The 25,212-nt window shown below is 35.3% G+C and overlaps 1 protein-coding gene across 10 annotated transcripts in view; it reads left to right on the forward strand.

Annotated features, from left to right (window-relative positions):
• The window catches only part of EYA4 (EYA transcriptional coactivator and phosphatase 4), a 302,278-nt gene that overhangs the window by 232,399 nt on the left and 44,667 nt on the right, over positions 1-25,212 (forward strand). For 5 of the 10 annotated variants that reach the window (XM_055324740.1, XM_055324738.1, XM_055324737.1 and 2 more), the window contains exons 4-11: positions 1,634-1,758; positions 3,093-3,161; positions 11,483-11,575; positions 16,348-16,414; positions 17,810-17,952; positions 18,092-18,235; positions 20,383-20,462; positions 24,166-24,349. In XM_055324740.1, the coding sequence (XP_055180715.1) occupies positions 1,634-1,758; positions 3,093-3,161; positions 11,483-11,575; positions 16,348-16,414; positions 17,810-17,952; positions 18,092-18,235; positions 20,383-20,462; positions 24,166-24,349 (905 nt within the window). The remainder of the gene's footprint in view (positions 1-1,633; positions 1,759-3,092; positions 3,162-11,482; positions 11,576-16,347; positions 16,415-17,809; positions 17,953-18,091; positions 18,236-20,382; positions 20,463-24,165; positions 24,350-25,212) is intronic. The other 5 variants (XM_055324742.1, XM_055324741.1, XM_055324744.1 and 2 more) reach the window with 3 other exon arrangements.

Raw genomic sequence — 25,212 nt, forward strand, 5'->3', positions numbered from 1 at the left:
TAGTTGAGAAGTGCCAGTTCCTTATACTCCCAGCAGCTATAAGAATGAATTCTTCTGGGACATCTAGGTGGCTCAGTGGTTGAACATCTGCCTTCAGCTTAGAGCGTGATCCCATGGTCCAGGGATCGAGTCCCACATTGGGCTCCTAGTGCGGAGCCTGCTTCTTCTGCTTCTGCTATGTCTCTGCCTCTCTCTGTGTTTCTCATGAATAAATAAATTTTAAAATCTTAAAAAAATGAATATTTCTGCGCAGTACACCATAGTATCAGAGTATGTCTGTATTAAAAAGTACTTCTCTTGTAGATCCCTAATTGGACTATGGTTGTTTGATCCAATCTAACAATCTTTGGCTCTTCATTGGAATGTTTAGTCTGTTGATATTTACTATAATCATTGATATAGTGAGGTTTGAGTATGCTGTCTTGCTACAGGTTTTCTATTTTTCACATATGTTTCTTCCTTTCTCATTTCCTGATCTTTAGGGATAACCCAATTTTTTTAATGTTTTATTTTAATTTTTCTATTGATGTTTTGTTGTATCTATTAGGATTTTATTAATATTTAATGTTAGATATTATTTGATGTATCTTAAATATCTTCTCCAAGTATGTCATAACACCTCATACCAAATGAAAGAACCTTAGAAGAATATAATTTTGCCCAGTATTTTTTGTGCTGTTGACGTATATTTTACTCCTATATCATATTGTAAGTCTCATGATACAATCTTGTGGGCTTTTTTTTTTTTGCTTCAATTAGCATTCTTTTGTGAATTAAAAGAAAAACAAAAGATAACCTTTGTATTTGCTTATATATTTATGTTTCTGTCACTCTTCATTCCTCCCTGTAGCTCTGAGTTTTCATTTGGTATCCTTACTTTTGGCAGAAGGTCTTTCTTCAGTATTTTTTAAAGGATAGCTTGTTGGTGATAAATTCTCTCGATTTTTATCTCGTGTGTTTTCCTTCTTTCATTGAAGCATGTGTGGCTTCTTTGGTCCACTGCGAATTTCTGCTTTTTTAGTTTCTGTTTCCAAAAAGTCAGCCTTTGAAGAGTCTCAGTTTTATTTAGGGTCTCAATTCTAGCACATTCCCTGAAACAGACTTAAGTCAAACCTTCTATTCCTAAATAGATATTAAACTCCAGCCCTCAGTCCTTAGGCTCAGTTTTCAGCTCTGGTTCTACAAGGTCAGCTAGAAGTTTCTGTTCTACCTTTGAGTTTATACTTTATTTCTAGCTATTAATTTCTTTATTACTGGTGGCTGAGGATATCAAATTTTAGGTGTTAAATATTTTCAGCGTTTCCACATCTTTATAACAGAGATGGTCAATGTAGGAGGGAGGGTATCCATATCAACTAAATGCTAAGATAACAGAATTGGCTCTCTTCTGTACTTTATTATAGAGGTAGTTATAGGATTACAAATTATGAGGCTAAACTACTATGGAAGCTTTATTTATTTATTAACTTTTTAATGGACCGTCATGTTCATCTAATTAACAAAAAAGTCTTAGCTATTGGTCTCAATTCTTACTGTGAGATCACATATGTGCCCAGTAGAATAATACATGTAGTTTTTAAAGAAATTATTGCTGAAATTTCAGCTTTTGCTCTGCTGTTTCCTGCTCTTACAGGTCTATGGAAATGCAGGACCTTGCAAGTCCTCATCCTCTTGTTGGAAGTGGTGATACTCCTGGTAGCTCCAAACTGGAGAAGGCAAATCTCAGTAGCACATCTGTCACCACAAATGGAACAGGAGGTAAGTATACCACCCCAGAGACAGCTAGAATCACATTTCAATGTTTTCTATAATTACGTTAGGATCTGCTAATAAATAAATTCCTTATTAGCAATAACACAATCAGCATTATAGTCAGGGAATATATGGCTAAAGACTGTCTATTATTCTGTTGATTTTCTTTAAACTTTTGTACCTCCTCTATAGCTGGAAAAATTCAGAAAGAATAGATATCCCTGAACAGCATTTTGAAGGGTTTTGCAAAGCTTCCTTTTTGTATTTGCCCCTGTAAATATTCGAAAAAATTTAGAATATGTGGCCAAAAGGATTTGCACTCTGATCTTGTGTGTGTGAGAGAAAGAGAAAGAAGAAATCATACTAGTTTTTGGTTTTATTTTGAATTTCAGGAAAAAGACTACCCGAAATTATTCTTAAAAACATGTTTTCTTAAATGAAATTTAAGAATAGAAAAATATTTGTCTGCTGCATTTTCTTTTCAAAGAGAGTAATACCTAATGTATTTAAAATGAGAATTAATTTTTTTCAGATACTTTCTCATTTGATTAACCTATAATTATGCCTCAGCATATGGTAACAGTAACAGTTATTTCAAATATTCTGCCCTACTGATTTTATAAAAGGCATTCAGCTATCAAAAGATATGGTCTTATTTTTGCATCAGCATATATATAGATAACATATATACACGTATTATGTGTAAGCTACTTTTTAAATTATTCACCATCATTTTTAGTCCATAAAAGAAAAATTATATTATTTTTTTTAATTTATAAACTAATCGTATTATTAGATAACAGCATTTGCCACATCATATTTTCTTTTAAATTTTCAATGAGTATTTATGAAATCAATACACCTCTTTCCATTCACTTTAACATAACTATGCAGTCTAAAATATTTTGCAAGGTTGTGTGCATTGCAATTTGCCTGTATTTAATAATGTTTTACACCAAACCCTTTGTAGATTAACATTTCCTTGTTCATAATTTTCATTTGTCTCTAAACATGCATCTTATAATTTTAGCTAATTAATTATAGGGTTGCAAATTTGTAAGATTGTTTAGTAATGATTTCTGGTATAAGAACATATTTAAACTTGAACTTGGGTACATATAATAAGATTTTTTAAAACTTTGAAATCAAACCTTGGAGTTCACTAATCATCATGTAAATGTGTTTAACTGAACTAAAACAGACCTGATAAAGTGTAAAAGTCATGCAGTACAGTTATCATTCTGGCTCAAAGGTCAGGAACCAGTGCAAGCATTGAAGACTATTCATGCACACTAAGCAGGCATTCCGACAATGAACCCTTATACTGTTCCTGTTCTCAGGGGACAACATGACTGTTTTAAATACTGCAGACTGGTTGCTGAGTTGCAACACTCCCTCTTCCGCAACAAGTATGAAAAATGATGGTACACTGCATGTGTTTGGGTGTGTGGTATTGCCCTCCTGGTTTTCTTTCTGTTGCTATTTCTGTTTGCAGAATATTTCCTTTTCTGTGTGAAGTACTTGTAAAGAAAAAGGAGAAATAAACATGACTTTTTGTTGCTTATAGATAACCACTGACTATGTTTTTTTCTTACCAACTAGTATTCTAATCTTCAATTCCTCAGATCACTAGTATTTTTTCTTAAATTTTCTTACAATGTTGCACCAACAGATGCACCTGTTGTTTTTCTAACTATATGTCCTTTAAGTGGTTAATTCAGAACAGTGGCTATATCAATAAGAGCAGGTGGAACAGATTGTACATCCATAAAAACTCAGTCATCTCCATAATCTACAGAAGGTCTTAATTTAAATTCTTAACATGGCAAAAATATATCTGCGATTTTATGGACTTCAATAAATATTCCAGTTAAAGTGCCTAAAGTAAATATAAACATTGAAAAGTCCATCGTTTAGAGAATTATCAGTGTGAAAGTTATATATTTAAATTTTTAAATCAATGTTAACTCTTAAAATACTTTGAACTATAATTACTGCATTCATAATCATAAAATATATAAAAGTGTAAAAAAAAACCTTTTTTTAAGGTTTATTTATTAAAGTGAGTGGGGGGAGGGGCAAAAAGGAGGGAGGATCCTCTAGTAGACTCCCCGTTAAGCACAGAGCCCAATGTGGGACTCAGTCTGAGGACCATAAGACCATGACCTGAGCTGAAACCAAGAGCTGGACAGTCAACTGATTGGACCATCCAGGTGCCCCATAAATTTCTTTTTTTCTAAATCAAAAGTTAGTACACTGTCAGAATTAAAAAATAAAAGCAAAACTATGCCACTAACATGGAATCACCCAATATTAAGATTAAAAAGACCTCCCTACCTGTTGGAAATGTGCATTACAAGAGAGCAGTTAGGTTAGGATAGGCAGTTTGGCTGGGTCTTACTGTATCTCAGATTAAGTTAAAAAATATGGCCAGTGACTGAAGAATACTCCATTATACCCTTTATTTATGTTTTTTATAGTTTTAGCATGAAGTGTTCTTCAGTTCCACACTCACAAAATACATTTCATACTTTAAAAATGTGTTGTAAGAGTTTAGTTTCTCTTAATTCTAACTCAGAGGTCTTTTTCTGTAAAGAGCCAGATAGTAGATATTTTAACCTTTATAGAGCATACCATGTCTGTCTCATCTACTCAGCTCTGTCGCTATAACTCAAAAGCAGCCATAGACAGTGCATAAATGAATGAGATTCATCAGGTTCCAATAAACCTTATTTATGGGTCTCATTATTTAAATTTCATAATTATCATGCCACAAAATATTCTAGTTTTGATCTTTTTTTCTTTTAAAACATTTTGTTTGTAAAAAAACATTTTTAGCTCACTGGCTATTGCTCTATTCTAAAATATTCTTGTAGCATGGGCACCTTTACCATAGTCAATATGCACAATCAGTATTTAGTAATTTAGATCTAATCTCAACCAGAAACATTTTTCTAAGTGTTAAGCATCAGATTTTCCTAGTTTTTAGTGTTAGTGTTAAGAGTCACGTGGCCATGTGGGAAAAAAAAAGACCTGTATGTTAGGAGGAACACACTTACTAGCTGTGTCACCTTGGGCAAATTACTTAACCTCTCTGAGCCTTAATCTCTTTCCATAAAAGGAGGATAATATTATTTCCCTGCCAAAGCTTTTGTCTTAAACAGTGTGTACAAATTGTCTGCCAGTAAAAACCAATCTATTTCCCTTTATCTAATTAGTAATTCAATAATTAGGCAGTAGTTTTTAAGAAAAATGAAAACATGCACATGTTAAAAGACTCTCCAATGTTAGGTCGTATTAAATATTTTTCTGCATTTAGAATGTTCAAACTGGCCAAAGAAGGCAAACTTTTAGTAATAAAATGTTAGGTATACTTTGATATTAACAATGTAGTCTAGTGACATATTGATATGAAATTTGTGAATTTATGAATTTTAATGACTTTGGGGTGTTTGTTATGGTTGTATGTTGGGTGCTCATCGCACACACTTAAGGATTTGGTGCATCTCTGTCCCATTGACAGTAAACTGTTTTATTTTTAATTCTGGGTTTTATTGTTTATTATTATAATAAAAGGAAAAAGCAAAAGCTAATTTAGTGCTTTTAAAAATCTTTCCATTAATTTAGAGATTTCGAAAGGATTTTAATTATATAGTTTTAACTAATATGAACAAATTCATGGTATCACCTGCCATATTGCATTGGTACTTTATAATATTACATTTTTTCCTTCAAGTTATTTAAAGTGTTTAAACACCTTAGTCCTAATTATATAATTACATCTGGAGATTTATATTGGAAACTAATTTTTCTTTCAAATTTTTGTTGCTTATAAAATTGTTAAAATGTAGAACTGTCAATAAAAGTGAAATAAATTGCAATCATACCCTAGCATATAGATCAGTAGTTAACAGACTTTTTTGGTAAAGAGTCAGATAGTAAATATTTTAGGCTTTGCAGGTTATGTGGTCTCTGTTGTAACTATTCAGTTCTGCTATTGTTCCACAAAAACAGTCATGGACAATGACCTTGGCTGTGTTAAAATTAAACTTGATCTATGAACACTGAAATTTGAATTTTACAAAATTTTCACATGTTATAGATATGCTCCTTTTGATATTCTCCAACTATTGAAAAATGTAAAAGCCATTCATAGCTCACAGGCTATACAGAAACAGGCCATGGGGAAGATTTGGCATGTGGGATGTAGTTAGCTGACTCTGGATATAGAGCTGTGTGTATGCTCTGTATATGTATATATAAATCCATGCCAATCATATGAAAAGTTACTTAAAGAAATAGGTAAGATTTTTATTTGCTTAATGGTGTCAAGAGTCATTTTCTGTACTTTACAAAAACACGTATCTGTTGGAACTGCTTAGGATAGGATCTAAAAGTGGATTTTCACTTTCCCAATTAAAATGTATCAAGTTCCCGTTATATGGCAGGCTCTGTGCTAGGAAATGGGAACCCAATGACCTATAGAATATGATACTAGCCATCAAGGGACCAAAAGTCTAGCAGAGGGAAACAGACAAGAAAGTAATGAGTACATAATGCGTTCAAGGTGGGTGCATAGTAGAGGGAGGGAATATTTGATTCTACATGGGGATTAAGAAAATACTTTAAAGAGAAGGTTTGGGGGAACCTAAATCAGACATTCTGATCAGATTTATAACATTTTCTGTATTTAAAATCTTTTTATCATAGAATAGAATCTTCCCAAATGTTTATTATATTTATTATATAGCTGACTTACGCAAAGAGTTTGCTTCCAGATGTTATGTTTGTACAGTAGAACCACCTATTGTGGCTCTCTGTTCTTTTTAGATTTTGGTGGGGTTTTTTGGAATGAAAGCCATAAATTGCTTCATCAAATTATTTTACAAAATTATTTTCTGGATATTTAGGAGTGAAAGACACTTGGTGCTCATAAATTTTAGATGAATATATTGATTTAGACAAACATAAATCATAGGCTATACTAATTATTAAAACTGGTAGGCAGTACTGCGTGCTCCCTTGCAGTGTTATAAATTGTATCCTTCCTGATCTAACTCCTCCTAAAACTCTTCGTAGAACTTGTGCTGTCAAAAGGTGCTATTGGTGATTTTCTGGTTCAAAAAGAAGTATATCCCAGTTTAAGCACAGATTTTGGAATATGACATGTACAATGTAAATTACTTGGGTTACCTTCTCTTTCAAGGATTAAATCTGCTTATGTAACTATTGGACATAAACTTTGAATTATTATAATAAACAGACTTTCTTCCCAAATAATTAATATACGTTACTGTTGTGCTTGAGTTCCAAAGATAATCTGAACAGACAAGATTAAATTTGCTTTGAAAATATGCATAGGAGGGGATCCCTGGGTGGCGCAGCGGTTTGGCGCCTTCCTTTGGCCCAGGGCGCGATCCTGGAGACCCGGAATCGAATCCCACATGGGGCTCCTGGTGCATGGAGCCTGCTTCTCCCTCTGCCTATGTCTCTGCCTCTCTCTCTCTCTGTGACTATCATAAATAAATAAAAATTAAAAAAAATAAAAAAAGAAAATATGCATAGGAGGGTATGGATGAAGGCTTAGGCACAGCTCACACCTGACAACAATCACTACAATATTGATTTAGTCCATAGATATCAATTATTTTTGAAGGTAAAAAATAAAATCCAATTATGCCAATATATTAAAATTACTATATTAAAAATATTTTGACTTGTTACTTAACGTTTGGCTTTATGAAAAACATCCAAATTATAAATATATAACTGGGGGGGGACGTTTACAATACAAGTATTCTTGAATAATAAATTTTGTACAAAATTCTGTATATAGTTTCTCATCCCACTTTTAGAGAAACCCTGAATTACTGGATTAACTCTGAACCCTGAATTCCTTATTTTGAACACATAGAATAATAAAACCATAATACTCTTTAACTTAGGACATTAAAATAAGATTTCTACTTGTGAAATCAAGACGTGTTTTTAAGTTTCATTTTGTTGAAAAATATATTTCTCTCTTATAGAAGATTGTCCTTTCCATTTTATAGCATGTAATGATTGTGGACATTGTCCTAATACGTTAAAAGCCCTGTTGAACCTGTGTAAAGTTAAGGAAAGTGAAATACAGTGAGAAAAGAAAACATTTGAACATGAAATGAATATACATCAATAATCATTTGGAATGAGGATTTTTATAAATTTTAGAAAATAGTAAGCTGGTTCATTGATGAATATCTTTCCAGTAATACCTTGCATGTATTTAACTAAAAACAAATTTGGCTGCCACTAGAAAAGTATATGGTATATCTAATTTAAAATGCAGAAACAAAACCAAGACAAAAAAAATGGAATACATTTCAAATATATTTGGAACCTTTATTGGAATTGACTTGCATTTTTCAAACTTTGTAATTAAAACAGTGTTTTCTTTGTACTAGTTATGTGTTTTATAAATATTAGGTACTTATTTGTATTCTATCATCTTTTTAATCAACTAATTATATATGGAATGTCCATTTCACTTCTCAAGTTTTCTGCCCCTAGAAGAGCCAAATTATATATTATGACCTAACGTGATATTTTTTTCTTTACAATAGCAAACCAAATTAACCTTGCATTCTACTTGGAGATGTCAAGAGATATTTGTTGATATCTACCTAATGTGAGAATAATTTATTTTCCATAGCAACATAATCAAATTGCCTTCTTTGACTTTTTGTTCTTATCTGCATATGAAAAATAAATTAGGATTAATGTGCAGTTTTCCCCCAAATCCATTTGTTGAATTATAACTTTAGAACCATGCATATTAGTATACTGAACACATCTTGACACATGCTTTTCTTCATATACTTTCTACAGATGCCTTTTCTCAGTAAAATGACTTCTTTGTCTGTCTTTGACTAAATGCAGAGATGTTTAAAATTTAATGAGAGATGTTTCCAGTATGGTGAATACAACCACCAACTCTGTCTCCCTCTTCTTCTGCTGCTTTTGACCACCTGAAACTTTCAAATGGAGATTATAATCAACATCAATACAAAGTTGGAATCCAAAGTAACAAAACTAATCCTCACGTCTGGCCTCTAGACTAGTTTTTTTAGACCTAGCTCATGTTGTGCCTGTTTCTCCTCAATTCACAAGTAAAATATATAATTTTTACACCTGTTTTACAGGTATTTATAGATTTAAGACACATGTAAATAGGAGTTTAGCCAGTATTAGAATTTGGAAGTTTCAGGAGACTGTCCTTTGTATTAGTGTTGCTGAAGGCTTTGGACTATGCTTTTTTGTCAGAAGTTGAATGTGAACATCACATCAGAGAGCACTTCACGTCCATGTAGGTCACACTCTGGGTCATCTTCATACAGATGAGAGGAATTCTTGATTAGTTAGTGCTTCCTGTGGGACAGTATGGATTAGAATTTGGATTCTGAAACTATACTACCTGGTCTCATATTCTAGCTCTTACTAGCTGTGTGACTGTAGACAAGTTATTTAGGTACTTTGTGCTTCAGTTTCATTATCTGAAGAATTACAATGATAATATTATCTACTTCATGTGATTGTTGTGAGGAAGAAATGAGTTCCTATTTGCAAAGCACAGTAACAGCACCTGGCATGTATTATCTTTTAAGCGTGTGCTGTTACTATTTGCTTTCAAACTTGCTACTTATTGCCTTTTAAGATATTTCATGAGAAAGAAATGGAAAACATACTTTAGTAGCCTGTTCTCATATTTGCAGTTTCATTTATGACAGTTTTCTTAAGTATGCTTGTCTAGAGGATGAGCCTGTTCTTGTCCATCTCTGAGCCTTTGTGAAAAGTCCCTGTGGTGAACATATAACATAAGCCATTTTCATACCTGAAGGCCGCTTGTTGCAGTGGAGAGAGAGTGGATGTGGAGCTAACGACCCTAGTTCAGAGAATAGTTTATCTCCTGCAAAGGAATGTAGTGCAAGCTGCCCTTCAGCTTCCTGTTGTATAGGGATGTAGTGGTTCATATCAATCAGAGCTGTTTTAACAATTAGCTCCACGTCGGTGGTCTAGCACATAGTAAGCTCTGGATAAATAGGTCTGTGGTAGCAAATAATTCTGTAGTGATAAATATAATTAGTCGTCAGGTAGAACTATCAGTGGACTACTATCTAAATCACTGCTTAAAGTTTGAGGTACCAACTCATTATCATTATACAAGAAACTAGACCTTATTCCTCAGATTAGTGTTGCCTATTGAGAAATAGAGCAACCTGAAGCTTCCCCTTTGCTAGGATAAGTAATCCAAATTGCTTCACTTCTGCCTTCCAGCCTTTACACTTCTCTGAACCTTCAGGCAGATTTTTGTGCCATTATTAAGTCCTGGACGCTAGGGTAACCCCGGGGCTTGCTGCGGGCGGGTCCGCTCAGTTCTGTCCCTGTGGAAAGAGCGCTTCATCCTGAGCGCATGTTCCTCCACGAGCTGGCTGCTTCTCTAACAGAGTAGCATCGCTGACGCGCTTGGAGGGTGCACACACTCGGGCCTGCTCTTCTTTCTGCCGTGGTTGCTCACAGTTGGCCAGCCTCCGGCTTTCTTCTTTACGGTTTTCTGTCGCTTCTAAGTTGTTTAACTGCAGCATCCCCCTTGTGACCAGGAAATGCCAGAGGTGTTAAGTAGAACATCATTTCGTGTGCTCCCATGCCGTTGTGTTCTGTGTAGCAGAGCTTTGCCCACAAAGGGAAAATATGGTGTGACAAACCCAGGTGGTGGCTTTTCTTGCCCCCCCCCCCCCGCTCCCAAATCTAGTAATGACAATGATGTGCACCAGTGACACAGTGCCCAGGGGAGGATTTTGGCAGAATATACCACTTCGAAGTAGAAAGAACATTTTAAAGACTTTCGGAAGATGTACTTGGTGCTGTAGAAATCATCTCTTTCTCTCTGCTTATCTCTGTGACGCATTAAAAATCATCACACAGTTAAAATAAAATTTAAAAAGCCTACACCTTGGGCAGCCCCGGTGGCTCAGTGGTTTAGCGCCGCCTTCGGTCCAGGGCCTGATCCTGGAGACCCGGGATCGAATCCCACATCGGGCTCCCTGCATGGAGCCTGCTTCTCTCTCTGCCTGTGTCTCTGCCTCTCTCTCTCTCCTTCTCTGTGTCTCTCATGAATAAATAAATAAAATCTAAAAAAAAAAAAAGCCTACACCTTCTGACTGTTTAGTATTTCAAGAGCAGAAGTTTATGGAATGCCTCGTTTTCTACCCATCTCAGGAGCAGGGCTGTGGTTTCTGTATTTACAGATGCCTCCATTGTACTTTTATGCCGTCAATCATTTTTCTTTTTCCAAATGTCTCTTAGGGAAGGATAAAATACAAGCTAGTATATCTCTATGTTGTGATTTGGATTAAATGTGCCGTGATTCCTTCTTTTCTGTCTTTGGACTGTAATGTCAGAGTGTGCTCAGGTGAGATACAAATGCAAATATGTGTACTGCTGCTTCCCTTTATAAGGTCCACTGCCTTTTAAAAAACCAGAACTGAGAAACTAGCTTAGAGGAATTTAACAGTAAATCCTCTACAAATGCATGTCCATTTTTTAAGAAGCTAAATTAACAACACTCTCTTCATCGACCTCTCAGGTTTTCTCTTGCATGCCCATGTAGCTCAAAAAGCCACTAGTTGCAACAGTCAGCGTTGTTGATTAAAATCTAGAAATAAAACTCACATGTACTTATTCTTCTATATAGTGTCTCTCCTTGCAGTCAAAACAGAGCCTTTGAACAGCAGTGAAGCGGCCACCACCACCGGAGATGGAGCCCTTGACACTTTTACTGGGTCAGGTAAAGCCTTAAGCTCATGCGTTGCTATGTGCACATTGGGGTACACACCATCTTCCTCATGAATGAACACCATAAATACCAAAGTGGAGTTTTGAGAAGGCGGATTTTTATAAACTTAGCATTAGATTTATTTTTTTTAGAACTAATTGTCCTAACTGCACATATTTTTAAAAATGATATTTGGAATCATGTTGCTGGATTTTCAGTTGACTTTCTTGTTAGAAATCAGCAGGGCTGGCTTCCTTTGTAATTACTTTATACAGTGTTTAATTTAACAATTAGGTTGTAGTAGTTGGCTTTGTTCCCTTGTCCATTTAAATGGCATAAAAACTCCCTTCTCTCCCAACATTTGAGATGTAAAACTATCCATTTGATTCCTTCTAAATAACCTTGTTTCCTCTCTGGGTTTAAAAAAAATCCTCCTGTGTAAGCAGCTGAGTGACAAGTATTAAAGGTTAATGGGCTGCAGGAGGACACATGCTGGTTGCATTAGAACCCAGCCTGAGAGCACTACTTTCACTCAGTGCTTCAAAGAGAACAATAGCATGTCTTTAAACATCAATCCTTTAAAATATAAATACCTGATAACTCCCAGGTGGGTACAAAGTACATGCATTAATTTGATTTCGTTAAAGATTTTAAGTTACAGTACTTTGTTTAGTTTATTATCTGGCGAAAGAATTTTTTTTTAACCTGAAAAGGAATTTGGATAACACAAAGGTAAACAGTAAACCTGGAAGAGTATTTGTGCTAATTACTTCTTGGTTCTGTTATTCTGCTATCATGTTTTATCCATATCCTCACATACAAAGGTCTTACGTGGGTATGCTTCGTGTAAAAGAGTTGGGGTATGTCCTTGAATATAGTATCATTGGAGCATACATTTGATTTTTGTAGAAGCAGATGATCCCCTTTCATTAGTTCACACTGAGTGGAAGCAGTAGCTGTAGATTCACATAAATATTAGTATTTTAGACAGAAAGATAATAATTCACTCTGCATTGAGATTCACGTGTGCTAGTCCATATCCTTTATAGCAATTCACTTGCTTTCCAGGAGATAAATGGGTGCCAACTTACTCTAGCCATTTTTATTGCTCACCTACCATAACTCTTACAAACTTTCTGCAAAGTGAAGGCATGTGAACACATTTTTAGGAAAAGGAGTGGAATTACTAAGTAATTGCCGGCATACTTAAATTCCATACCACAAGTTTATTGAAAACTAAATGACAAAACTGTAGAATTCCACAAGGAATTTCAGAGGTCTCTGATCTGATTTATAGGCAAGAACACAGAGGTGCAGTTAAGTTAAGGGTGGTGAAGGCCATACAGTCCAGGCCTCACAGCTGGTCACTGGTATGAATGAGTACAGAGCGGTGTCCTGATCTGCCCAGGGGTCCTTCTGTAATACCCTATTGAAAAATACGAAAATGGAAAAAGAAGTGTCTGTGAGTGGTCATCCTATCTAAAATTCGCTCACATTATCTTTACAAATAGTTTCCCAGTTTTCTCTTACCTAGGGCTGTGCTGTCCCATAGCCATATGTGGCTGTTGAAGTTGAAATTATTTAAAATTTGGTCATCCTATCTAAAATTCACTCACATTATCTTTACAAATAGTTTCCCAGTTTTCTCTTATCTAGGGCTGTGCTGTCCCATAGCCATATGTGGCTATTGAAGTTGAAATTATTTAAAATTTGGTAAAAGTAAAAATTTTCTCTCTAGTCACAGCAGTCACAGTTCAAGTGTTTGAAGCTGCATGTTGTCTTTTAGTGGCTCTCATATTGGACAACGCAGATATAGAACATTCCCAACACCATGGACCAGGTTCTTTTTTACCACAATGTTCTAAGTCAGGGATTCTCAACAGCAACACTATTAAAAATTTAGCTTTTTTTCCTTTTTTTATGTGGTAAAGGATCTGCCCTCTGCACTGGAAGATGTTTAGCAGCATCCCTGTCATCTGTCCCAGAATGACCATAGCTCTCCCTAGTTATGACAACCCAAATTGTCTCCAGACATTTAAAATGTCCCCTTGCAGGCAAAATTCCTACCTACCCCCACCCTTCACTACCCATCTCCTACCCTATTGAGAGTCTCACCTAAGGTGTCACAGTAATTACAGTAAAACCTTAAAATTCTTTGCATCACCTTCTGAGAATCTGGTCATATTGTATAGAAATTTGTTTTAATTAATTTTCAAGACATTTTGTTTTTTTTTTACATAACTAATGAATTTATATTTTTATTTTTGAGTTGTTGGAATTCTTTTTTTTTAATAAATTAATTTTTATTGGTGTTCAATTTACCAACATACAGAATAACACCCAGTGCTCATCCCGTCAAGTGTCCCCCTCCGTGCCCGTCACCCATTCACCCCCACCCCCCGCCCTCCTCCCCTTCCACCACCCCTAGTTCATTTCCCAGAGTTAGAAGTCTTTATGTTCAAGACATTTTGAAAACAAGCAGTTTGCTTACTTTTATCTGCAGAGATGATGGAGTATAATGAGATTTGAGTGCTTTTTGTAATCTCTTGATTAATTAAATGACAATGGGGAATGAAAGGAAAGTCTCCCAAATCTGTACATGGTATTCCAGAAACCATACTGGAGATTAGGCTGCCCTGTGGAGGAACAGATTGTACTTCGGTCAGCATAATCTCAACCCACTTTAGTCCAATTTTGTTGTTTTCAGATATCTGCAGATACATAACTTAGAATAAATATATAAATTTTAGTTAAGGAGCATAAGTTCTCCAAGTTTTGTGTGAACATCTTAGTTTCCTGAGCCAAAGGTTTTGCATCCTATTTAGATGTGAACATATAGACTGATAGAAATTTTAAATGTTGAGCCTTGATACTGTTATGGGTACATTATTTTAATGTTGTCTAGATTCACTCATTAGAGAGAGGAAGATCGTAATTTATTCAGATTTCAATTCAGGTATATGGAGTTTTTTTCTGAAATAATTTTATCCTTTGGCTTATTTTATAAAAGCTGCTGTGGTGAATGCTTCTTTCATTATTTGATGTCTCTTTGGAAAAGCTTTGTGACTTGCGATCTTGAGAAGAGCTGATTTCTATAAACTCTTAAGTGTGCCAAAGTGATGTTTTCTAAGTTTGAGACAAAAATACATGGAGTTATGCCTCACTTAACTATATTTTTGCAAAGAAAAACAAGGATTCACTATTCTGAGTTAATAAATCAGATGGAATTTCCTGGGGAATAACACTATTGCTATTATGTAATACACACTTAATGCCTGTGGGGTGGTAAAAAAAGTGTGTTCTCATTGAAGTGATTTGAAAGTTTTAAATGTTAAGCTTTTAATAAATCAGTAGGAAATTAATGGTTCATTCGTCAAATGATTTTCAAATTTATATAGCAAATTCACTTAAATTTTGCTTGGTTAAAATATTTAGAACATGACACCTCAAGTCATATTCATATTTCCAAAATTGATTCATGGTATCCTTGAAAACATACTTTCTGCACTAAACTACTTTCTATGAAAACTATAATATACTTTCCATACCTAGAGCTTATAGGCCAAATAGCATTTAAATACATTAAATTCTATGTGTTTATGAAATGACAGATCACAAGGGTACTTAATAGCATTTGGATATAGAAATATATCATGTTTCATAAAATAGTTAGCAACCTAAACCTGTTTGTCACTTTTACAATTCTAAAAGTTTAGCTCCAGAATTATTATGAACAACTTAGAAAGGACGTAGTACTTTGAAGTATAACTATGATTGATTAGACTAAACTAATTCCAGCGCTGCATTGTATACTACTTTAATCTTTTTGAAAAGTGAATGAACAGCAGATGGCCTAATAAAGACACTCTGTGTGCTTGCCCAGTACGGATTGGCTCTGAAGGGACTGCCTCAACACTTTGGAGTCCATGTTTTTGCAATACATCTGTCTTAGTCAACGCAGATGGTTGAAGGAAAGAGAGACTTCCAAATTTCTGAATGCATTCCAGTTTAGGGCTTCGTGTTAGGACAAAATGTTAATAGGACCTGACTTTCACCTCTAAGTTCTTCTAAAAAGAAAATACTCTCTCTGATAGTTCAAAATATATTTGTAAATATGATTGCTGTTGCATTATACAATTATGTTTCTTAAGATGTGGCGCATTATCACTCATTGCTTTCTATGCATGCCCTAGTTAGTACTCGAGTATTTTGAACTCTGCATTTTTAATTAATTTCATTGGTAAAATTAAAGGCAATATAAAACTGTAGCATTTTATAATTTCAAAATGAAGTTGGAACCTCACAATTTTATTGATTTTTTATTGTATTTTTAGTAGAACAAATATGGAGGAAGAGCGATAATGTTGCTGTCGTATGTGAAATTTAAGACCTAAAACATGAAGTTTGAAAATTTCAAAAATTTACTTTTATGTCATGAAATCTTAATTGTCTATAATCAAAGATAATTATTCATACTTAATACATAAGGATATGCTACTGATTTGAAAAGTAAAAGAACGGCAGAGAGAAAGGATTTGTGAAAAGATTTCATTTTACGCTTGAGGATTTCTTTTTATGCTCTTAAACCAGACTTGAAGTAGTTCAATTAGAAGAAAATATTTAGGCATCTGTTTCTGTTTAGAAGATAAAATTTTCTGTTTAGAAAATGAGTGAATTTTTAGAAACATCTCTTTAACATGATAATTTCTTCAAACTGGTTATGTCATTCTAGTGAAACATACTCATGAAGCAACTTTTTTTGCACTGGTTTTTATGTCTTACAGTAATAACAAGTAGTGGCTACAGCCCCAGATCAGCACATCAATACTCCCCACAGCTCTATCCTTCCAAGTAAGTGCTCAATAGATTCTTCCAAATTTGTTAGAATCATTTTCCAAGATTACCTTTATTAATCTGTATTTGCATGACAGAACTTCAAATTGGGATACATTTATGTATATGTGTGTTATAGATAGTTCAGTATATGGATGCTGGGATAAATTAGTTGGGTGGATTAGACATGTGGATAAATATCCTGTACAAATCTAGAAATACAGATAGACTCATGTTTGTCCAGACAGTTCATTTAATTTTGGATTATATAACTTGAGGAAAGCATCAAGCTCAACCAGAAAACAGAAATTTCTTAATGGAAATTCAAAAATGCTGACTAGCTTAAAGAAAATCTAAAAAGATTGCATTTTATTCAAATGTTAACACTTCATAATTCATTCCATATTACATTATTTTCATTGGATATCAAGTTCTAAAAAACATAAATGAAGTCAACTTTTTTTTAAAAGATTTTATCTATTTACTCATGAGAGACACAGAGAGGCAGAGACATAGGCAGAGGGAGAAGGGGAGAAGCAGGCTCCCTGTGGGGAACCTGATGGAGGACTCAATTCCAGGACCCCGGGATCATGACCTGAGCCAAATAAAGGCAGACGCTCAACCACTGAGCCACCCAGGTGTCCCCAAAGAAGTCAACTTATTGAAGACAGTGGTAGAAATTTTCAAGGTTAACAATATTAGGTATATATCTGAATTTGGTTGCAATCAGCCAGATGTGTTGAGATTTGGGATTCGTAATTCACACACATTTAAATGTTATTTTCTGCAGAAACTACAGTCTCTGCCCTTAAGTACAGACTGGTTTTGGATATCTATTTGGGAGCATTCTGTAAAATGTGGCACGATAAAGAGAATGGCATTCCATTTCTTTTCAGGAAGCAGCTGTGTATTTTTTTCCTTTCTTTTCTTTTTTTTTCTTCCCCCCCACCCCCTCCTCTCTGGTAGAGTTCTTAGTAGGGCTTTTCATGACTTTTGTGTCTGTCATATAGCATTAGGTCACTCACAGTGACTGGAAGTATGCTCATGAGCATATTAACTGGCCTGTGCTCCACTTCCCTTGTCTGCACCTTAATTGGAATACTATTTCAGATGTAAACAAGAATTATATACCTGGAAGAGACTTTAGATATAATATCAGATCCAAAGTCTTCATTTTATAGGTGAGGTATAAGCCTTTAGGGAGTTTAAACCATTTGTCCTAAGTCACTAGACAGATTTGTAGCAGAGCTTGGGCTCCGGACCCTTGGACTTTTGCCCTTTCCTTGTTGTTATAATTGTATTGTGGATAAAGAAGAGGATTACTTCCTGGGTATTATAAGGTTTCACTGAATCTAAGCTGTTTGAAGTATGCAGTCTTTGTTGCCACAGTAATGCTATTTTTCTGATATTTAGGCCCTATCCACACATTCTTTCTACACCAGCAGCTCAAACAATGTCTGCCTATGCAGGCCAGACTCAATATTCGGGGATGCAGCAGCCGGCCGTCTACACAGCCTACTCACAGACCGGACAGCCCTACAGCCTGCCCACTTACGGTATCTCACATCTCTCTGCTCCTTTGCTTATGAGTGGGTAATCCTGCTGCCTCGTGCTTAGATATTCTAGCATAAGTTACAGCTCAGGAGTAAGGTCATTTTACTAACTAAAAGGTCTGCACATGCATTTCCTAAACAGATCTGGGCGTGATGTTGCCAGGCATCAAAACAGAGAGTGGACTTTCACAGACCCAGTCCCCATTACAGAGTGGGTGCCTCAGTTACAGCCCGGGGTTTTCCACCCCACAGCCAGGCCAGACGCCTTATTCTTACCAGATGCCAGGTAAGTCACCACACAGGAAATATATGGGAGGAGGAATTCTCTGAACAAGACTCCTTGGCTGCAGATTAGGAATATGCCTTCATGAGAATGGTTTTAATTGTTATTGCTGTTCACATCAGGAAAGACAAATAACTAGGGGAAAAAAATGTGATGAAAGGAATTGAATATACATCAAGAAACATGACCCATACCAAATTTCAGTATGTAAGTTGAAGTTGCATAAAACTGGCAGGACACTAGGTCCAAACAAAGTAACCTCTGAGCCATGCCAGGCACACATTATGGCATCTACTTAAGCAAGGTTCAAAAATTCATGTCAAGTCCCAGGGTTTTTTTGTCAGTATTCCTTAAGCATATAACGCAGTTTTAATTATATTTATAATTGAATTAGTACTTTTCTAGATCCCGTTTACCATTGAATGATTGTGGAGTATCTGTTCATTCCTAATATACCTCTCCTCTATTAATACTATATTTCTTAATAGGAGTGTTCATATAATTTGTACCTCCACCTGAAGAAAATCCTCCTGTATGAGTATTTCATTTTGCTTCTATGTGTGATCATTATTTAGTAATTGCAGAAAGAACTTTAGTGACATAGTAAATACATTAAAAGTTTTTTCTATCATTTTTTCTATATCATTAGTCATACATTTGGGGTTACATGAACATATTTTAATCAACTAGTGTTGAAATTTTAATCCATTGACTAAAATGAAATAATTATCTAGACTTTTTTGGCTGAAATAGCAGGTCTCTTTTTACCTAAAATGTAGGTAGAAATATACTTGCATAAATGCTAAAGCCCCAATGAGCTGCCGCACAGCTTCAGTTAGGAGTAAAAGCAACTATGAGTACACTTTCACTTATTCCCCAAAATAGTTTCGTATTGGACATTCTGGACTAGGTCAGTTTGTGTTAATTAGATAATATTATTGCAGTTCAGAACACGTTGATAAAACAATCAGCTCTGTCAATAGTCTTTCATTTTACTTCTTTACAAGTACATTCCATAGAACATGATTTTCTTTAAGATTTTTATTTATTTATTCATGAGGTACACAGAGAGAGAGAAAGAGAGAGAGAGAGAGAGAGAGAGAGAGAGAGAGAGAGAGAGGCAGAGACACAGGCAGAGGAAGAAGCAGGCTCCATGCAGGGAGCCCAATGTGGGACTCGATCCCAGGTCTCCAGGATCACACCCTGGCTGAAGGCGGCGCTAAACCGCTGAGCCACCCGGGCTGCCCCATAGAACATATTTTTTTAAAAAAATCTCTAAATTTATATTTCACTTATTTTTGCCCTAATTTAAAAAAAATAAGTAAAATTCTGACCTTATAGTCAAATTTCATTTTTTAAAAATTTTAAAAAAGGTTTTATTTATTTATTTGAGGAAGACTGTGCAAGAGCAGGGGATGGGGGGCAATATGGGGAGAGAAGGAGAGGGAGAAGCAGACTCCCCACTAAGCAAAGAGCCCAACGCAGGGCTGGATCCCAGGACCCTGAGATCATGATCTGAGCCAAAGACAGTCAGTTAACTGACTTAGCCACCCAGGAGCCCCATAACCTTATAGTCAAATTTTAGAAGGCCCTCAAACCTTATGTGATTGTAGTGAACAGCTCTCCCTTGAAGCTGAGCCCTAGTTCACATCTCTCTTGGTTGTAAGAAAAGGACATAGGAGGAAATAAAAGGTTGCTGTAAGCATCAATTTTTAGTAGGTTCTGTGTTTGTTTCTTAAGCTAATCTCATCCAAATGTTTAACTCAAGTGGTTTCTGTGTTCATATGCAGTTGGTATGACCATTTAAAAGTTCCAGTAGCTTCCTAGAAGCACTCTGCTTGCATAGTATTTTATTCTTTGAGAACCTCTGCTCTTTCAACATTTAGCTTTTAAAGTTTAGCTGCTGAATTAAGACCATTCCCATGTACTCTTGAGTCCAACAGACATCTGTACCAAAGACTTTAACTGTTGTCACAAGAGGGATAGAGCTACGACACATTTTTCCTTATAAATCTCTCAACTTCAAATTGCACATTTTGTTGCCTTAACAAAATTAAAAATATATTTATCTACTTGGATTCTGCAAAGTGAAGTGTTTTATTATTTTGCAAAGAAATACTTTTTAAATGCAGCTTGTTCTTTATTTCTAGGTTCTAGTTTTGCACCATCATCTACTATTTATGCAAATAATTCAGTTTCCAATTCAACAAATTTTAGCAGTTCACAACAGGTATAGTAACTTTTTTGTATTTAGGCTTTTTGTATTTGTTTCATATCTATGAGGAATACTTTCAGGTTGTTATATAAGTGCATATTCTCCTAGAAAAAAAAGATTTCTGTATTTAAAATTAAGATGGCATTTCAAGGTGGTAAAAATTAGCTATCCAGAATTCTTGGGATCTGTTTTATTCTGGGTATTTTAGGTTTTCTGGTTGCTAAAAATTTGCTTTTCAAACATTTAAGCTCTGATTATTTTAATCATTTGGCATATAATTACACAATGTATTGCATATTTTCTCATGATCTTAAACTGTACTAAACATAATTTTGTTTTTTGGATAAGTTGTTGTGAAGAGATTGAACTACAACCAAGAATTAGGTTATGACTTTTTAAATCCAGAATATTTGTTATTAGACCAAATGCCTCTTGGATTTTTTTTCTTTTAGTTCTGTGATTCATTTTAATAAATATTTGATTCTTACTTCCTGACAGCTATGATTTTTGCTTTTGTCACTGTACTTGCCTCTAGCAATCCTTAGTCCCTTTCCTAACTATGTTTTCTTGGTATTTTTGTGAGTTCTAAAATCTAGTTTGTTAGAGTTATGTGTGGAGCAAGAGTGAATATTGCTGATGAGTGAATATACTGATGCTTCAGAATCTTTTGTCCTTATTCCCTAGTTCTTAGTCATGTTCAAAGTAGTTGAGATAGAAGGATATTTGATTTCCATGGTAGATAATACACTATTTTACTTTAACATAGTTGTTGGACTTTTATATATTCTAAAATCTAAGTTTTATTGCACACGTGTGCTCTTTGGATTTACTGAAGGAATTATATTACCTTCTTTTAATGTTTATTAATGTAACAAAAGGAAAAATAGAAATTTGATTATTAAGTAGTGTGGAAGAAAAATATTTTAAAAAGATTCATAAAGGACAAGAAAGATTTATGTTATAAAACAGATCCACTACTATCTGATGATTTAAATACAGTGGCTCCAATATAAAACATAACCTGTATTTTGGACCATAGTTGGAATACCAGTCCATTATTTTAGTTAATAGTTATTGAGTAGTTATAATGTATTAGGAACTGGTCTGTATGCTGGAGACATGTTAAGTGAGGATAGGAGTGGATAGAACCTGGTTCCTGCCTCCTGGGGCTTAGCGACTACTGAGATACTACTAGGCATTACTAACCATAAACTTATCAGTAAACACATAAATAAATATAGAATTGGAAAGCATGAGGAGTTGTAACAGAGTCCTAGTAAAAATATTAATAGAAATCTAATTTTGAGTAGGGAAGATATTGTGGAATGCTTCTCTATGGAAGTGATATTCAGGCCAAATCTTCTAAGGGTTTGGTGAAAAAAGAGGGTTGGGGTGTTTTAGACATAGAAAGTAGCATGTACCAAACCTCTGAGAGGTAAAATCCTTGGTGTTCCAAGGAAGTCAAAGAAGGGGAGGGTTTAGTTTGTGCATGAGGGCAGATGGGGAAGCAAATGTATAAACATAGGCCTGCCCCTGTGTAGGTCAGACTGTATTGGTATGTAAGGCTCTGTATGTGTATCCCTCTGTAAGGGATTTCAATTTTATTCCAAGCCCAGTGGGAAGTTATTAAAGGATTTTGAGCAAGAGAATAACATCATACAGCTTATGTTTTGAAAAGATTACTCTGGCTTTCTACACTTTGGAGAAACCTCAACATAGAAATGAGACAAATTAGAAAACCTGTCCACCAGCTCCAACAGGAAGTGAAGGTAGCTTGGACCAGGGTGACCATAGTGGGATGAAGAGAAGAGGAGATCTTTAAGATATGTTGACTACAAAAAGACATTTTAATCACCAGGAGCCAGCAATCTGGGCCTTTCCTGTAATTCCCTCCATCTTCCCATGAGGACGTTGGCAACCTCAGGTAGAGTGTCAGTACACTAATGTCAGAGTCAGTGTCTCTGGGCTCCAGTTCCAGCTCTGAAGCTCACTAGCTGTCCCACATTGAGCAGACTTAACCACACTGTGTCTTCGTTCCCCTCAATGCACAGTGGGGTAATAATACCACATAGGAGAGTATGAGGATTAAATGAGGTTGTAAATCCACTTAGAACACTGCCTGACAACCAAGTAAGTACTGTTTTAAATATTTTACTTTGAGAAAGATAGGTTGCTAGGAACTTTGTCTAAGTATTGCTGAGAGGTTTTCTTCCTTAGCTTACAGGTGGTAAAGAGGAACATCAGATCCTGAAGTTAATAGACAAATAGAATTTTAGTTTTCTGCCAGACTAGAATTGGACCAGACAACACGGGAGTTGGGGTGCCAACCCTCCACGCAGTCAAAAATCCATGCATAACCTTTGCTCCAGAACTTAACTAAAATAGCCCACTGTTAACAGGAAGCCTTACAGATAACATAAACAGTTAACACATACTTTATATATTATATGTATTGTATATTGTATTCTTACAGTAAAGTAAGCTAGAAAGTAGAAAATGTTATTAAGAAAACCACAAGGAAGAGAAAATACATTTACAGACTGTACTATATTTACTGGAAAAAATCTGCATATGAAGGGAACCATACAATTCATTTTTTTTAATTTTTATTTATTTATGATAGTCACACAGAATGAGAGAGAGAGAGAGGCAGAGACATAGGCAGAGGGAGAAGCAGGCTCCATGCACTGGGAGCCCGACGTGAGATTCGATCCCGGGTCTCCAGGATCGCGCCCTGGGCCAAAGGCAGGCGCCAAACCGCTGCGCCACCCAGGGATCCCGGGAACCATACAATTCAAATCCATGTTGGTCAAGGGTCAACTGTACTTAATCCTTTCTGATAATACACATATTTTCTTATACAGAGAATTTCCCATTTTGGAAACCACATCAGACGTGGACCTTTGTTCCCTTAGGAACAAGTATCAGGGAATCAATCCTGACCAAGGATTTGTCATCACTCATAACAACTTGGGCTAAAACATGCTAAATACATTAAATGCCAATTATTGCAACAAATTCTTATTCATTATCTTATTATGTAAAAGGATTTTGAAGGATTACTTAGACCACTTTCAGGGTCTTAGAATTTTTTAATAAAAGGCAGGTTGGAGGAGTTGATCCAATACTTCCTCTTTTTCTCTAGCAAATGAGGCAAACTCAATGTTTGAAAATCTCACTAGAGACTTTAAGTCAAGACCTTAGATGACACATTGCCTATGAAAGGCTGAGTAAAAAAAACTCTTACTCATTTTTTAATTTATTCTTTATTTCATCCATAATTATCAAGAGTATCCCAGAAGGGTAGCAGAAATCACAAGGTCCCTATGGAAGATGAGAAGGGCAGCTATACCATCTCCTTGCTGGTGATATTAGGAAATGTGTAAAAACCGGTGCTGTGAATATGACTCATTCCTCTTTCTTTTCTCCTCTTCTAGTACATAAGACCTTATGATGTACATCCTTGAATAAGTAATCATGGATAAGTGAGGTATATGAAACCTTTAGGCAGTTTGAGAATTTTGCTGGACCTGATTTGCAAAGCCAGCAGGGTAGTTCATAACTGTGTGCACTCACTAGGATCACCTCAAAATTGTGGACTCCAAAACAAATGGAGCCAAATATTAATCTTTCAGTTACCATAGTGATTGCTCTTCTTTGGAGCACACTGGAAGTAATTTCTCCCTCAGGCACACATATGTCTCAATTATTATTTCAGGATTACCCATCCTACACAGCCTTTGGCCAAAACCAGTATGCACAGTATTATTCAGCATCAACGTATGGAGCATATATGACGTCAAATAACACAGCTGATGGCACGTCATCCTCGACCTCAACCTATCAGTTGCAGGAATCTCTCCCAGGACTGACTAGCCAACCAGGTACAGATCTTCATCCAGGTGAAATACTTTTATGTTTTGCTGGGTCTAATAATATTCAGAAAAAAGGACATTTTGGAAACAAGGCTGAAAGTTGTCATGTAATTATGCTGATGTTTAATCTATACCAGTACCACTGTATAAGATGAGGCTTTTCTTCTGGCATTTCAGAAAAACCCTTCTTTTAGATGTGGATGGTTAAGAGATTTTAATTTAAAAAAAAAAATATATATATATATATATGCACACACACTACACATTCATATATATATATATATGGATATAAATATAAATAGGTCAGTGGACCTTTTGCCTTTCTTTTGTAAAGATCTTGACAATACAGAAAAGCTGTAATAATATTATCTTCCTTTAAGCTTGAGAAACTATTTAGCTCCTTCATCTTTGTGAGTCATCAGTAGCTCCAGCCAGTGAACATTTCCTACATTCCTAGGATTTATAGGATCATTGGTAGGTAGTTTAATATCTTTGTCTGTTTAGAACTTACTTAAAATCCATTGTATTCTTCGTTGTCAGAAGCTTATCTTCAGTGCTACTGGATTTGAATTTGCTGACATAGCTGAAGTATTTAAAGTTAAAAGCAAATTTAATAAAGATTCATTGTAGCCCTATTCAAAATTCCAGCAGGACTTTTTGGAGAAACCATCAAGATGATTCTAAAATTACAAGGAAAGGCTAAGAAACTAGATTAGCTGAAATAATTTTGAAAAATAAGAACAAGGTTTAGGGACTGTCATAGCCTGATTTCATGAGTTATTATAAAATACAGTTATCAAAAATGTGTGGTACTGGCAAAAGGATACATAGGACAATGAAGTAGTAATAAAGAGTCAAGAAATAGACCCAATATGCATACACTGGAAAAT

Source organism: Nyctereutes procyonoides, unplaced genomic scaffold, assembly GCF_905146905.1.
Source record: "Nyctereutes procyonoides isolate TBG_1078 unplaced genomic scaffold, NYPRO_anot_genome, whole genome shotgun sequence".
In the NCBI taxonomy this organism is placed as follows: domain Eukaryota; kingdom Metazoa; phylum Chordata; class Mammalia; order Carnivora; family Canidae; genus Nyctereutes; species Nyctereutes procyonoides.